Source organism: Pan troglodytes, chromosome 4, assembly GCF_028858775.2.
Source record: "Pan troglodytes isolate AG18354 chromosome 4, NHGRI_mPanTro3-v2.0_pri, whole genome shotgun sequence".
In the NCBI taxonomy this organism is placed as follows: domain Eukaryota; kingdom Metazoa; phylum Chordata; class Mammalia; order Primates; family Hominidae; genus Pan; species Pan troglodytes.
The window spans coordinates 130,413,991-130,424,844 of record NC_072402.2 but is presented as its reverse complement, the minus strand read 5'-3'; the positions used below and the strand labels follow the sequence as shown (position 1 = coordinate 130,424,844).

The 10,854-nt window shown below is 56.6% G+C and overlaps 1 protein-coding gene across 5 annotated transcripts; it reads right to left on the bottom strand.

Moving 5' to 3' along the window:
* Positions 1 to 5,575: 5,575 nt before the first annotated feature.
* On the bottom strand, positions 5,576 to 10,498 carry IL13 (interleukin 13). 5 transcript variants are annotated; one of them, XM_063810099.1, is made up of 6 exons: positions 10,055 to 10,471; positions 9,441 to 9,619; positions 8,326 to 8,396; positions 7,215 to 7,268; positions 6,858 to 6,962; positions 5,576 to 6,511 (listed from the first exon to the last, which is right to left on the bottom strand). In XM_063810099.1, the coding sequence occupies exons 2-6, from the start codon at positions 9,466 to 9,468 to the stop codon at positions 6,404 to 6,406; spliced, it is 366 nt and encodes a 121-aa protein (XP_063666169.1). In that variant the 5' UTR covers positions 9,469 to 9,619; positions 10,055 to 10,471; the 3' UTR covers positions 5,576 to 6,403. The 5 variants fall into 5 exon arrangements, with proteins under 5 accessions (XP_063666169.1, XP_016800435.1, XP_009447763.1 ...); XM_016944946.4 differs by lacking the exon at positions 8,326 to 8,396 and having other exon boundaries at positions 10,055 to 10,498; XM_009449488.5 differs by lacking the exon at positions 9,441 to 9,619 and having other exon boundaries at positions 10,055 to 10,495.
* Between the last annotated feature and the right edge of the window lie 356 nt (positions 10,499 to 10,854).

Genomic DNA, 10,854 nt, shown 5'->3' with positions numbered 1-10,854 from the left:
ACGGAGTGGAGTTGATAATCAGTGATCTCATGAGATATCTGAGTGCAGTTGGGGGCACAGGAAGTGGCCAGATGAGGTGGAACTCAGTATGGGCATCTGGGAGGGCAGCTGTGTTGGGCTGCAGGCTGCGTCGTTGGTTGTCAGCTGTGTTCTGAATGGGACACAATCAAGCACAGGCTGCCCCAGCTCAGCGAGCGGCAGCTTCATCCTTGCAGTTGTTCACACACAACACGGGAAGACCTCACACTCTCACATCCAGGCCACCCCAAAGCCTCTCCTTTCACTGATGTGACATCTCGGATTGGTGGTGGTGGGGAAGGGGCGGGGGTAGAGATGGAACAAAATTGACAAAATTGGCCATGAGTTGCTCATTGTTGATGCTGGGCAATGGACGCTTGGGAGTGACTTTCGTGTATATTTGAAATTTTCTGTAATAGAAGATTTTAAAATTGTAATTGCATAGCAAATGTAAATATTAACATATATGCACATTTATATATTATATATTTATATCTACACTTTATGGATTATATAATATACTATTTAAGTAAATAATATATACGATAGCAGTATAATGTATACATGTATCTTACACACACGCCCCTCTCCAGTCCTCCACTACCACAAGCACCATCGCTCCCCACCAGCATCTCTGCAGGCACCTTGGCGCTCATCTCCCTGCTCCGCCCTCGCCCTGCGTTGCGTTCTCCACACAGCAGCCACGGTGACTTTGTTAAAATGTGAGTCAGACCACATCACTCCATTCCACTTAGAATGAAGCCCAGTCCTGGCCTCTGAGGCCCTGCTGGGCTCCTGCTGCCCTTGCCGTGGCCTCTGCTCCAGCCCGAGGGCCACCCGTGAGTGCTGGGAAGGGCATCCCCAGCTCGCTCTTGCTCAAGACCTTAGCACCTGCAGTTCCCTTTCCCTTGATGACTTTGCCCCGATCTGTGCATGGGTGTCCCCTCCCCTTGTTTCGTCCCGATCTCTGTTCTCATCTTATCTCATGGGGAGGATTTCTCCAACCTCCTCGCATAACACAGCACTCTCCCTGCTGTGCAGCCCGGGACCGTTCTATTTCCCACAGTAGCGGTTACCACCGCCCGACACACTGAGTGTTCTCTCGTTGGCTTATTCTGTCTCCCTGCTAGAAGCAACCTTGTTTTGTTTAGTGGACCCCCAGCACCTAGAGCAGGGTCTGGCACCTAGGCAAGGCCTCAATCCATACTTGTTGAATGAATGAGTGGAGCTCCATTTCCGCAGAGCCACTGAGACGTGGCTGAAGTAACAACACTAGAAGTCAGGGACACAGCTGGGGCTTGAAGCTAGGACTAGTTTCACCCTGAGCCCCCAGCTATATGTTCTGCCTGTGTTCCTGAGAGGGGAGGGGATGGGACCCAGAGCACAGACGCATGGAGGGCCCCATCCAAGGGCACAGGGACCGAGGGGAGGAGAGAAACGAGGCTGGCAGGCAGTGGCATAGACTCCGCTTTGCGGAGCTGTGGGGAAGTAGCTCTGCAGGCTGTTGGCTTCTCTTGCCTTTCAGAAGCAGGTGGAAGGTCCTTCTCCCAAGAGAGGCAGAGCTGCTGAGGAGTCTGCAGGAATGCTCCATCTGTCCCCATAGTGTTAATGTCACTTCGGCCTCAGAGCTAGATGGGCGGCCTACCCTTTCCCTTCCCACTCCCACTGGCTCCTGTGCCCTGGCAGGCCAGGGCCTAGTGAAGACCCCCAAGAAGGCAGCACCTTCCTCTGTCTTTGGCAATGTGGGATCTGATGGGTCCAAGAGTGCCCAACCCATGGGAGGAGCGGTGCTAGTCCTGTCTGGCTGAGGGGCTGCCTTGCAGGCCCCTGCAGACCCCCACCTCCTCTCCCGAGAGGGCCGGCTCCCCAGGGAGGACTTAGGCTGGTCTGAGGGGTGCTGATGCTGGTCCAGCTGGGGGATGCTGCAACCAGGTCTCCTCACTGGCCTGTCTCGGTCCACATCCTCCACGGAGCAGACATCACGTTCATGTTCTTTTTGCTTTTTAAAAATGAAATTTATCCTTGTCTCCCATTGGAAAATGAATGCATGCTCATTATAGAAAATGTGGGAAACAGATCAGAAGAAAGAAGAGTAAATAAAAATTGCTTTTTCCAATGTGGCATCACCACAGCTCCTCTGGCACAGGGCCCTGGGCTGGGCAGGGAGTTGTGGACTGTGTGGCCAACAGGCCATCGGGCTGTGGGTCTACAGGGGATGCCATTGGTGGCTTGGGCCTTCCTCCCTTGAGGGTTTGGGGAAATGGTGTCCAGCCCCCGCACAGTTGTCCATAGTGATGCAGAGAGTGGAGCTGACGAGAGTTGCTATATTTAATTTTGGTGCCTGCGTCACCTCTGACCACACAGCAGCGTCTACCCAGGCAGGCAGCACATGGCTGGGGGTGTTTCTGAACGACGCTGTGAGAGAATCACTTTCCACAAGAAAAGGTATAGCAGAGGGGAAGGGAGAGACAGCAACAGAAAGTGAGGTCGTAAGTAGAAAATTGCTTCTGGGATTTCAAATGGCTTTGTCATGGGGCCCTCCCTTGCTGCCGAGAAATCAGTTGATCTGGGAAAGTTTGTTGCAAACCCTTGCCCTCTTGCTTTTGGGTGGAGCTGAGAAATGAATGAAGATAATGGGGCTTTATGAGTGTGGGGGAGGGTAGCTGAGGAGACAGCCACCAGTCCTGACCCCAGCTTGGACCCCTAGAAAGGCCAGATAGGAGCTGGCCAGTGTGTCCCTGGCCAGGCTGTCCTGTCTGGAACATAGTCAGCCTGGCCCCAGCCGGACCTTCTTAGAAGGGAGGCAGGCGAAGTGGGAAACAGGTTTGGAGTGTGTTACAATGCGCCAGCTAGATGAAGGGCATAAGCAGAAGACATTTCTCTTTGACCCTAATGAAAAAGCGATAAGCCGCTGGGCCAGGTGAAGGCCAGGCTTCAAGCTGCTGCCTCGGTCACAAGGAAATAAGATGCGGGCCTGGTCCCCCTGGGGCCTGCTCCTTCTCGTCCTGCGCAGGACAGGGGGCCAGCCTCGGAGAAACCCGCCAAGTGACTGGGAGCATTTTCTGACACCTCATCTGAGCAGCAAACTGAGGTGTTTGGTGCCGAGTTCACCGGAAACTCGCGTGTGTCTCACTTCTCACTCAAGCCCAGCCTCTCTTCCAGTGAAACCTCCTGGGCTGGGGTTCCCGAGGTGCCAAGGGGCTCCCCGCCCTGGGCCCCATGGCCAGCATCTTCCTCCCACTCACCAAGCACTCTTCTCCCTTCTCAACCCCCTTCTCTCTGAGTCCTGCTGAGGGCTTGCCTTGTTTATGAAAGAACTTAGGCCACGTGATTAGAGAAAACTCCCAGCAAACACCACCAGGGCTCAGTCCCCAGGGAGGGAGGTTCCCAGCCACAGTTGCAGTGCTGACACTTACCTACCTTGTTCTGTCTTCCTTTCTCATTCCTGGCAGGGCCCCTTCCCTGTCGCCACCAGCTGCAGCTCGGTTCTGTGGCTCGGTAAGGTGTCACTCATCCCTGGAGAGCCCCATGCCCTCTCCAGCCCAGGGCACACTGCCAGTGACCACAGGTCCCCCTTCCTGGGGAGCAGCCTGGAAGGTGTGAGGGACAGGAGCTCGGCGGTGGCTGAGGAAGTGGCGAGCTGCAGACCCCTAGTGGGGCCCGGGACGGCCATCCACACTGTGCACCTGCCTCGCAGGCTGTCCTGAATGTGTGGCTTAGAGCACGGCCTTGGAGGATCCCGAGGAACCCTGCCCCACATCAGCCTCAATTCCAGTCTTTGTTCTTGAGGGAGTCACGTGGAATTTCACTGGAAGGGTTTCCATCTTTCTGGATAGGCAGGGCAATACTTTGGCTGGGCAGAGAGGACATGGGTCAAAGATGATGCTACTGGGAGATAGATTTCTAGGTCTTGTTTACAAAGTCATTACCCTCCGTAAATATCCTTCCAGCCTTAAACCCTAGGCTCTGGATGGAGAAGAATGCCGAGACCCTGACTCCCACCCACCTCCCCTGGCTTCCAAGACTCTCTCGTCCTTTGCGGAAGCAGCCACTGCTCACCTCCAGAGGGGAGGCCCTCCCGAGGGAGGACATACAGCTCCCCCAACCCGACCCTCTGTTGTTTCTACAGAGTTCTTTCAGGGGCTAAACCTTGAGTGCATGTGGTGTCTTGGTTGTCACTAGCCCAGGTGTCTGCTGTGGGGTGGTCCCCCGCAGGTATTTCCTCAGCAAATGTGGCAGGACTTAATAGGCTTGGCACCAGAGAGCCGGTCCTGTCTCCTGCCCGGGACAGCCTGCTGGAGACCCAGCTCTTGCACCATCACCCTCTTCAGCCCCACAGTCTTCTCTCCTCTAGGCCAAGTGTCCCCTGCCCCCTGCACTGTCAGGTTTGCCTTCTTCCGTCGCCTCTCCCTGGGGAAAGTGAGTGGTTCTGGAGTGGCTGGCCACCGTCATCAGCCCCCTGGCCAACTCCCTGCCATGTCCTCTGCTGTTGCGTGAATGACACAGCCATGAGCAGTCGAGGGCAGCTGCCTTCAGGGACTTCTGAGCATCACTGTGGTGTTCCCATGGGGCTCTGGGCTCCCCAGGGAGGGCACCTGCCTGTCACTACAAGTTTGAGACTGGTTCTTGGAGACCATCACCCACTGCAAAGGCATCCCATCCTGGAGTCACCCTCTGCCCTGGGCACCTCCCAGAGAGTCACAGTGAAAAGTGTTGCTGATGGGCATGGCCTGGAGCTGTGGCTTGGTAAGGCCCGCTGGTCTGTGCACTCCAGCTGCTGGCCAGGGCCATGGGGAAGCAACAAGAGCTGCTGAGGAGTGGCCTAGCCAGAGCCCTGTTCACAGAGGTGGTGCGTGTGTGCACCCTAATGGCGAGAGCTGTCCAGAAATGCAATGGGCTGCCCCTCAAATATAGGTAGGGAACTGCCTGTCAGTGAGAGGGCCCGAACAGGTTGATGACAGTTGTACAGGGGGAAAAACTCCATTCAGGACAGGTGACATTTGGACAGAAATAGACAGGGTGGTTAAATGTGTGGGCTTTGGAGTTAAAGTGAGTTTTGGGCCCCAATCCCAGCTTTGCTCCTTTACCTCAGATGAGGCTCTGAGGCCCCAGGACCCCAGTGAGGAAGTAGCTACGTGACCTTAGGCAAACCGCCCACGCTTTCTGAGCCTCACAGTTCTCATCGGCCTCCTGGGTTGTGAGGGAGACATGGATGTGTGGGTGGTGCCAGACACAGCTGGCCAGTCCTCAGGAGATGTGATTGTGAGACTTCCTGGGTCTCCGTCTGCTCCTGATGCCCTCCTTGAACCCTGACAGTCTGGCCCAAGCCTCTCCGTCCTTGCTGGTGCAGCAGACAGAAGGTGGGGCTTCCTTCAGGCCGTGTCCCCACCCTCGGGAGCTAGCTTGCTTTCAGCCCAGGTCACTGCACCCCACCCTCGCTGTAATCCATCCCAGTCCCCTCCTCCAACCCACCAGCCTCCCGAAGAGCTCCTCAGAGTCTTCAGACCGCAGACCAGTGTCCCCAAAGGCCAAAATGAAAGACAAATACAATCAGGCCTATCTGTCACCAACTTTATTTCTGGCTTCAGTTTGACAGTCAATGAAACAACTTGTTCAATGTCCCCTCCCCCAGTGTTCAAGGTACCCTTCTATATATTAACTCTTTGCTAACATATTTAATATTTAAATACAAGGAAAAACAATAAATTACTCGTTGGCTGAGAGCTGGCTGCTGGCTGGCAGACAGGAGCGGCTGTTCTGCCCCTCTCCTGACCCTGCCTCGGATGAGGCTCCGAGGCCCCAGGACCCCAGTGAGGTAGCAGAATTCTGTACACAGTACTTATTACCAGGGACTCCTGGTGTCCACTGCTTTAGTGCTGGGGCCCTGAGTCTCTGAACCCTTGGCTCCAAGTGCCAGCAGCCACAGTCTTCCCCAATCCCCAACGCTGACAAACACACTCATTTAAATAACACACAATAATAAATAAGGCCAAGAAGAAGTGTGCCTGAGCTGCTGTCTGCCTCAGTTGCCTGTGTGTGAAGTGGGTCCCTCTCCCACCACATGTCTGGCAAGGGGGGCACCCACTGTAATGCTACAGTGTGCTCTAGGGCAGGGGAGGGGTGTAGGGACATGTCATCCCTGGGTCCACCGAGCTCAGGGCCCTGGACAGAGGAGGCCCACCAGGCTGAGCCCTGGGCAAGGGGAAGGCTGGGGTCGGCTAGGCTGAAGACAGGCAGCACAGGCTGAGGTCTAAGCTAAGGAATTTTACCCCTCCCTAACCCTCCTTCCCGCCTACCCAAGACATTTTTGACATCAGAAAGAAAAATGAATCTGCAACTTCAATAGTCAGGTCCTGTCTCTGCAAATAATGATGCTTTCGAAGTTTCAGTTGAACCGTCCCTCGCGAAAAAGTTTCTTTAAATGTAAGAGCAGGTCCTTTACAAACTGGGCCACCTCGATTTTGGTGTCTCGGACATGCAAGCTGGAAAACTGCTGCAGGACAAAGAGGCCAGCACATGAGTGGAACGCCAGAGGCCGGGACGACTCGCACAAACCAGGGGCTTTCCAGGGACTGTCTCATTCAGTCCTCACGGAAGTCCCCATGAGGTGGGTACTGTTAGTACCTCTACTGTACAGATGTGGAAATTGAGGCCCAGGTAGGAGTTAGGAGCCCTTGAGCCCAGATCCTGTAAATCCCGAAGGCCACGTCCCTGCTGCCACAATGGCCCCACCCCTGGGTGGACACACACCATGGATATTCAGCCAGCTTCCCTTCAGTGAGCCCAGGGTTGGCAGGAGGGGGTGCAGGGTGGGCGTGAGAGGGTGGGGGATGCCTTACCCCAGCTGAGACCTTGTGCGGGCAGAATCCGCTCAGCATCCTCTGGGTCTTCTCGATGGCACTGCAGCCTGACACGTTGATCAGGGATTCCAGGGCTGCACAGTACTGTGGGGAGGGGACACCGAGGGGTCAGGCCCTGCTTGGGCAGCTGCCTTTTGTGAGTCTGCAGGAAGATGGGGCTGAGATGCCTGGTGCAGGTGAGTCTGGGTGGTGGGCGGGAAGGGGCCAGATTATGGCGGGAGGGAGGAGAGCACTTGAAGCTTGCTTGGGACCCCAGCCATGGAAGGGAGGCTCAGAGAAGATAAGCCCAAGGCCTGGAGCCTCTGCCCCATCCTCCCTGCACCCAAAGGTCCTTACCACGCCAGCTGTCAGGTTGATGCTCCATACCATGCTGCCATTGCAGAGCGGAGCCTGTGGGAGCAAAGTGACAGTGAGCAGAGTGCTGGCAGGGGTTGTGGGCCTGCCCTGGCAGCCCAGGCCAGGTCTGCACCAGCACAGGCCCCACAAGCATCCCTGGTGTGGCACAGAGGCAGGCCTGGCAGCCCCTCAGCATTCCTGAGCTTCGTTTTCTGCTTTGAACAGCAGGCATAGGGGTGAGGTCCCACGGTTTAGGGTCTTGGAGCTGAGAGAAAAAAATTGATACCACTAGTAAGGGACAAGCTGCATGCAAGGCTTGCCATAGTCAGGGCAGGAGGACAGGGGCCTGCGGGAAGGGCCAGGGTGGGGACGAGTGAAGTAGGAGTGGCCTGGGCCACTGTTGACCAAGACAAATCAGATGGGAGGTGGTGGGGATCTGGTGTATTAAATGCCCTGCCTTCTGATGGTGAGGGAACACTGCAGTTAGGAGCATGGACACTCTGGTGTTGGCCAGGCCTGGCTTGAATCCAGCCTCTGTCACTTAACCTCACTGAACCTTAGCAGAATGGGTTCATCGTACCTGCCTCTTGAGGTGGCTGGCAGTGATGAAATGACACATAAAGCACGTGCACCAGGCCTGGTGTAAGCAGTGCTCAGACATGTGAGCTGTTACTAGTGGGGCAAGGAGCGGACTCTACTAACGAATCCTCCTGTAAGGGCGGGCCTATTACGGTGCTGGGGAGAATGGCTGCATTGTTATGGTCCAAATCCAGTTGGCAAATGCCACATGGTTCTGGGAGGGTGCTGGCCCTTCTCTGCTGTCCTCTGTTCAGGAATGGCTGAGTAGGAGCTGGCAGTGGCAGACAAGGCCAGGCCAGGAGAGCAGGTAGTCCCTGGGGAGTCTGCCAGACACCTTCATAGGTCCATCCACAGTGCTGAGCCCCCCAGCCCAGCTCCTCTCTCCCTCATGGCTGGGCCGGGCCTTGGTCCATGGAGATTTTTCCTGACCTACAGGCATCTTAGGACCAGGCCCAGCCTGCTCATGACCTCATCTTGGGAATCACCCACCCTGGAGCCCTCATAGCTAGGACCCTGGCTAGCCGACACTCACCTTCTGGTTCTGGGTGATGTTGACCAGCTCCTCAATGAGCTCCCTGAGGGCTGTAGAGGGAGGCACAGGGCCTGGGGAGGCAAAGCCGCCAAGGCAAGTGAGAGCAATGACCGTGGTCAACAAAAGTGCCATGAGGCCCAGTGCCAACAGGAGAGGATTGAGGAGCGGACGCATAGGCTGGGTGGCTTGTGGCCTTGGCGTCTTGTGGCAGCTTTTATAGGCCCAAGTGGTGACGCCTGACACCATGGTCTCTGCTTTTTCAGGCACTATCTAGAAACCACATCTTTACTCATCTTGATTTTACTTTGTGGAAAATCCAGTGTCGCTTAAAGGAAAGAGTTTGATTTCTCATGGACTTATTGAGAAGGGTCCAGGGCAGAGTTTCCAAGATCTGGGTGGGTTTAATTCCAGCGGCAGGCAAGGGGCCCTGAGAGCGGCGTGGCATTTGCAATGCTGCCCTGAGTTCCAGCAGTTTTGCCTGTGACAACCCTGAGTACCTGGACAGCTGACCCAACTCTGAGCTCCTGTCCTCAGACCCTTTTGGGTCACCAGAAGTGCTGAGCAGATAGTCTTAGTGCACTGTGGCTGTGACCACAGTCTACCAGCTATGGGAATTTGGGGAGTTTTATTTTTTCGATGAACCAGTCTCTTAAATTACTTAAGTAACACTTGCTTGGATACAAAATTCAAACAGGCAATAGAAGAGCAAAGTTCACTTCTTTTGGCTTGCCTAATTCCTCCTTGGCCCCACTGTGAGAGGGATTGTCAAAGTTCAGATTTCCAGGTCTCCACTGAGAGATCCAGAAAGATTCAGAGGTCTTTCTGGGACCTTTTTTGGTGTTTTTTGTTTTGTTTTGTTTTGTTTTTTTGGAGATGGGGTCTTACTATGTTGCCTGCCTAGGCTGGCCTCCAACTCCCAGACTCAAGCGATCCCCCCACCTCAGCTTCCAGAGTGGCTGGAAGTAGTGTGCACGTGTCTGGCCCCTTTAATTTAAAGTGTATGGGCCATCCTTCTGGGAAACTCTTAACTGGGCCAGGCTGGCAGCCTTAGTCCAGGTCAGAGATTGTAAGTGTTCCTAGTGCCACTGGGGCTTGGGGTGATCCCCTTTGCTCACCAGTCTCTGCAGGATCAACCCCTGCCATCTGGGGGCCTCAAATTTCCCTTCTGCAGAATGAGTGCTGTGGAGGGCGGCTCCTGGGACTGGCCCCTGCAGCCATGTCGCCTTTTCCTGCTCTTCCCTCATTTTCCTAGAAGTCCTCCAGAAACCCCCACAGCAGAGGCCACGGCATTTGCCTGTTGGGTGTTGATGTCAAGATTTCTCCCCTACCCACTTCCTCCCCGAACCAGCGCCTCCCCAGGCCCCCTCTCTGCCTGCTCAGGCTCCCTCCGTCCTGTCCTCGATGGGGCTCAACCTCCTCACAAGGGTGTGCTTGTGACCCTCCTCACAAGGCATGCTGGATTCCCGCTCAGAGGCATCCCAGGCTTGCCCACCCTCTCTTCCCACAGGGAACGTCATTCCCACCCTCTCTGTCCACACTCGAAGCTTCCCAGCCCAGCTGCTGGCTCTGACTCCCAGAAGTCTGCCCCTTCCCCTCGAGGGCCCCCAGTGCCTGGAGAGCCGCTACTTGGCCGGGTGACCCCTCTACGGGCCTGTTTCCTAATCTGTAGTAGAGGGCCCACGGCATCTCCCACAGGGTCTCCGTGATGGGGGAAGGAGCGGGGAACTACCTTGGTCTGTGCAACTCCCGGAGCCCCGCCCGGGTGAGTCAACGCGCGTTATCCCCCATGGCCACCAAAAGCCCTGCCGGGAGCGGTGGGCAGGGGCGCCCCCGCGCGTGGGAGAAGGCGCTGGCGCGGCGGTTGCGGCGGCGATGGCCCGCGGAGATAGGGGGGTGGCCTTATGTAACGGGAGATGGGCCCGATAAGCGGGATCTGCGCGGCCGGGCCCTCCTCCGCGGCCTCCGGCTGTGGCCGGTCCGGGAGGCAGGGGTGGGCGCGCAGACCGGCCAGTCTGGAAGCTGCGGAGGCTGGCGAGGGGGCGGCAAAGGTGGCGGTCCGAGCGCCAGGCAGGGCAAGGGCCGGCTGGACACCCGGGCCAGCGGCTCCCCGAGCGCCGGTGCGCACCGGCGAGGGGCGGGAGCGGCCGAGGGGCCGAGGCGCGCACGTGCCGCTCCAGCACCGGCCATGTCAGGCCGAGGGACCCCGCGGGCCCGGCCGAGCGGCAGCCCCTGCCCTGGAGGGTGGTCTCCAGGGACCAAGGCGTGGCGGGCTGTGCGGAGAGGCGCGGCACAGATGGCTACATCAGAGGGTCTGTTGCTTGTTTCTAGATTGTCAGCGGGGATCCACTCCCGTGCGGGTAATTTTAATTAACACTAACTACCAAAGGGCCGCTCCGGGCACTTGGCGCATGTGGCTCGCACCTGCCTGCAATGCGCTGCGTGGGACGCCCGCTTATGGCCATGGGGAGCCTCTCCGCTTTGCTCTGGCCCCGAAGCGCTGGGATTGGGACCTCCCTTCCTCCCGACCAG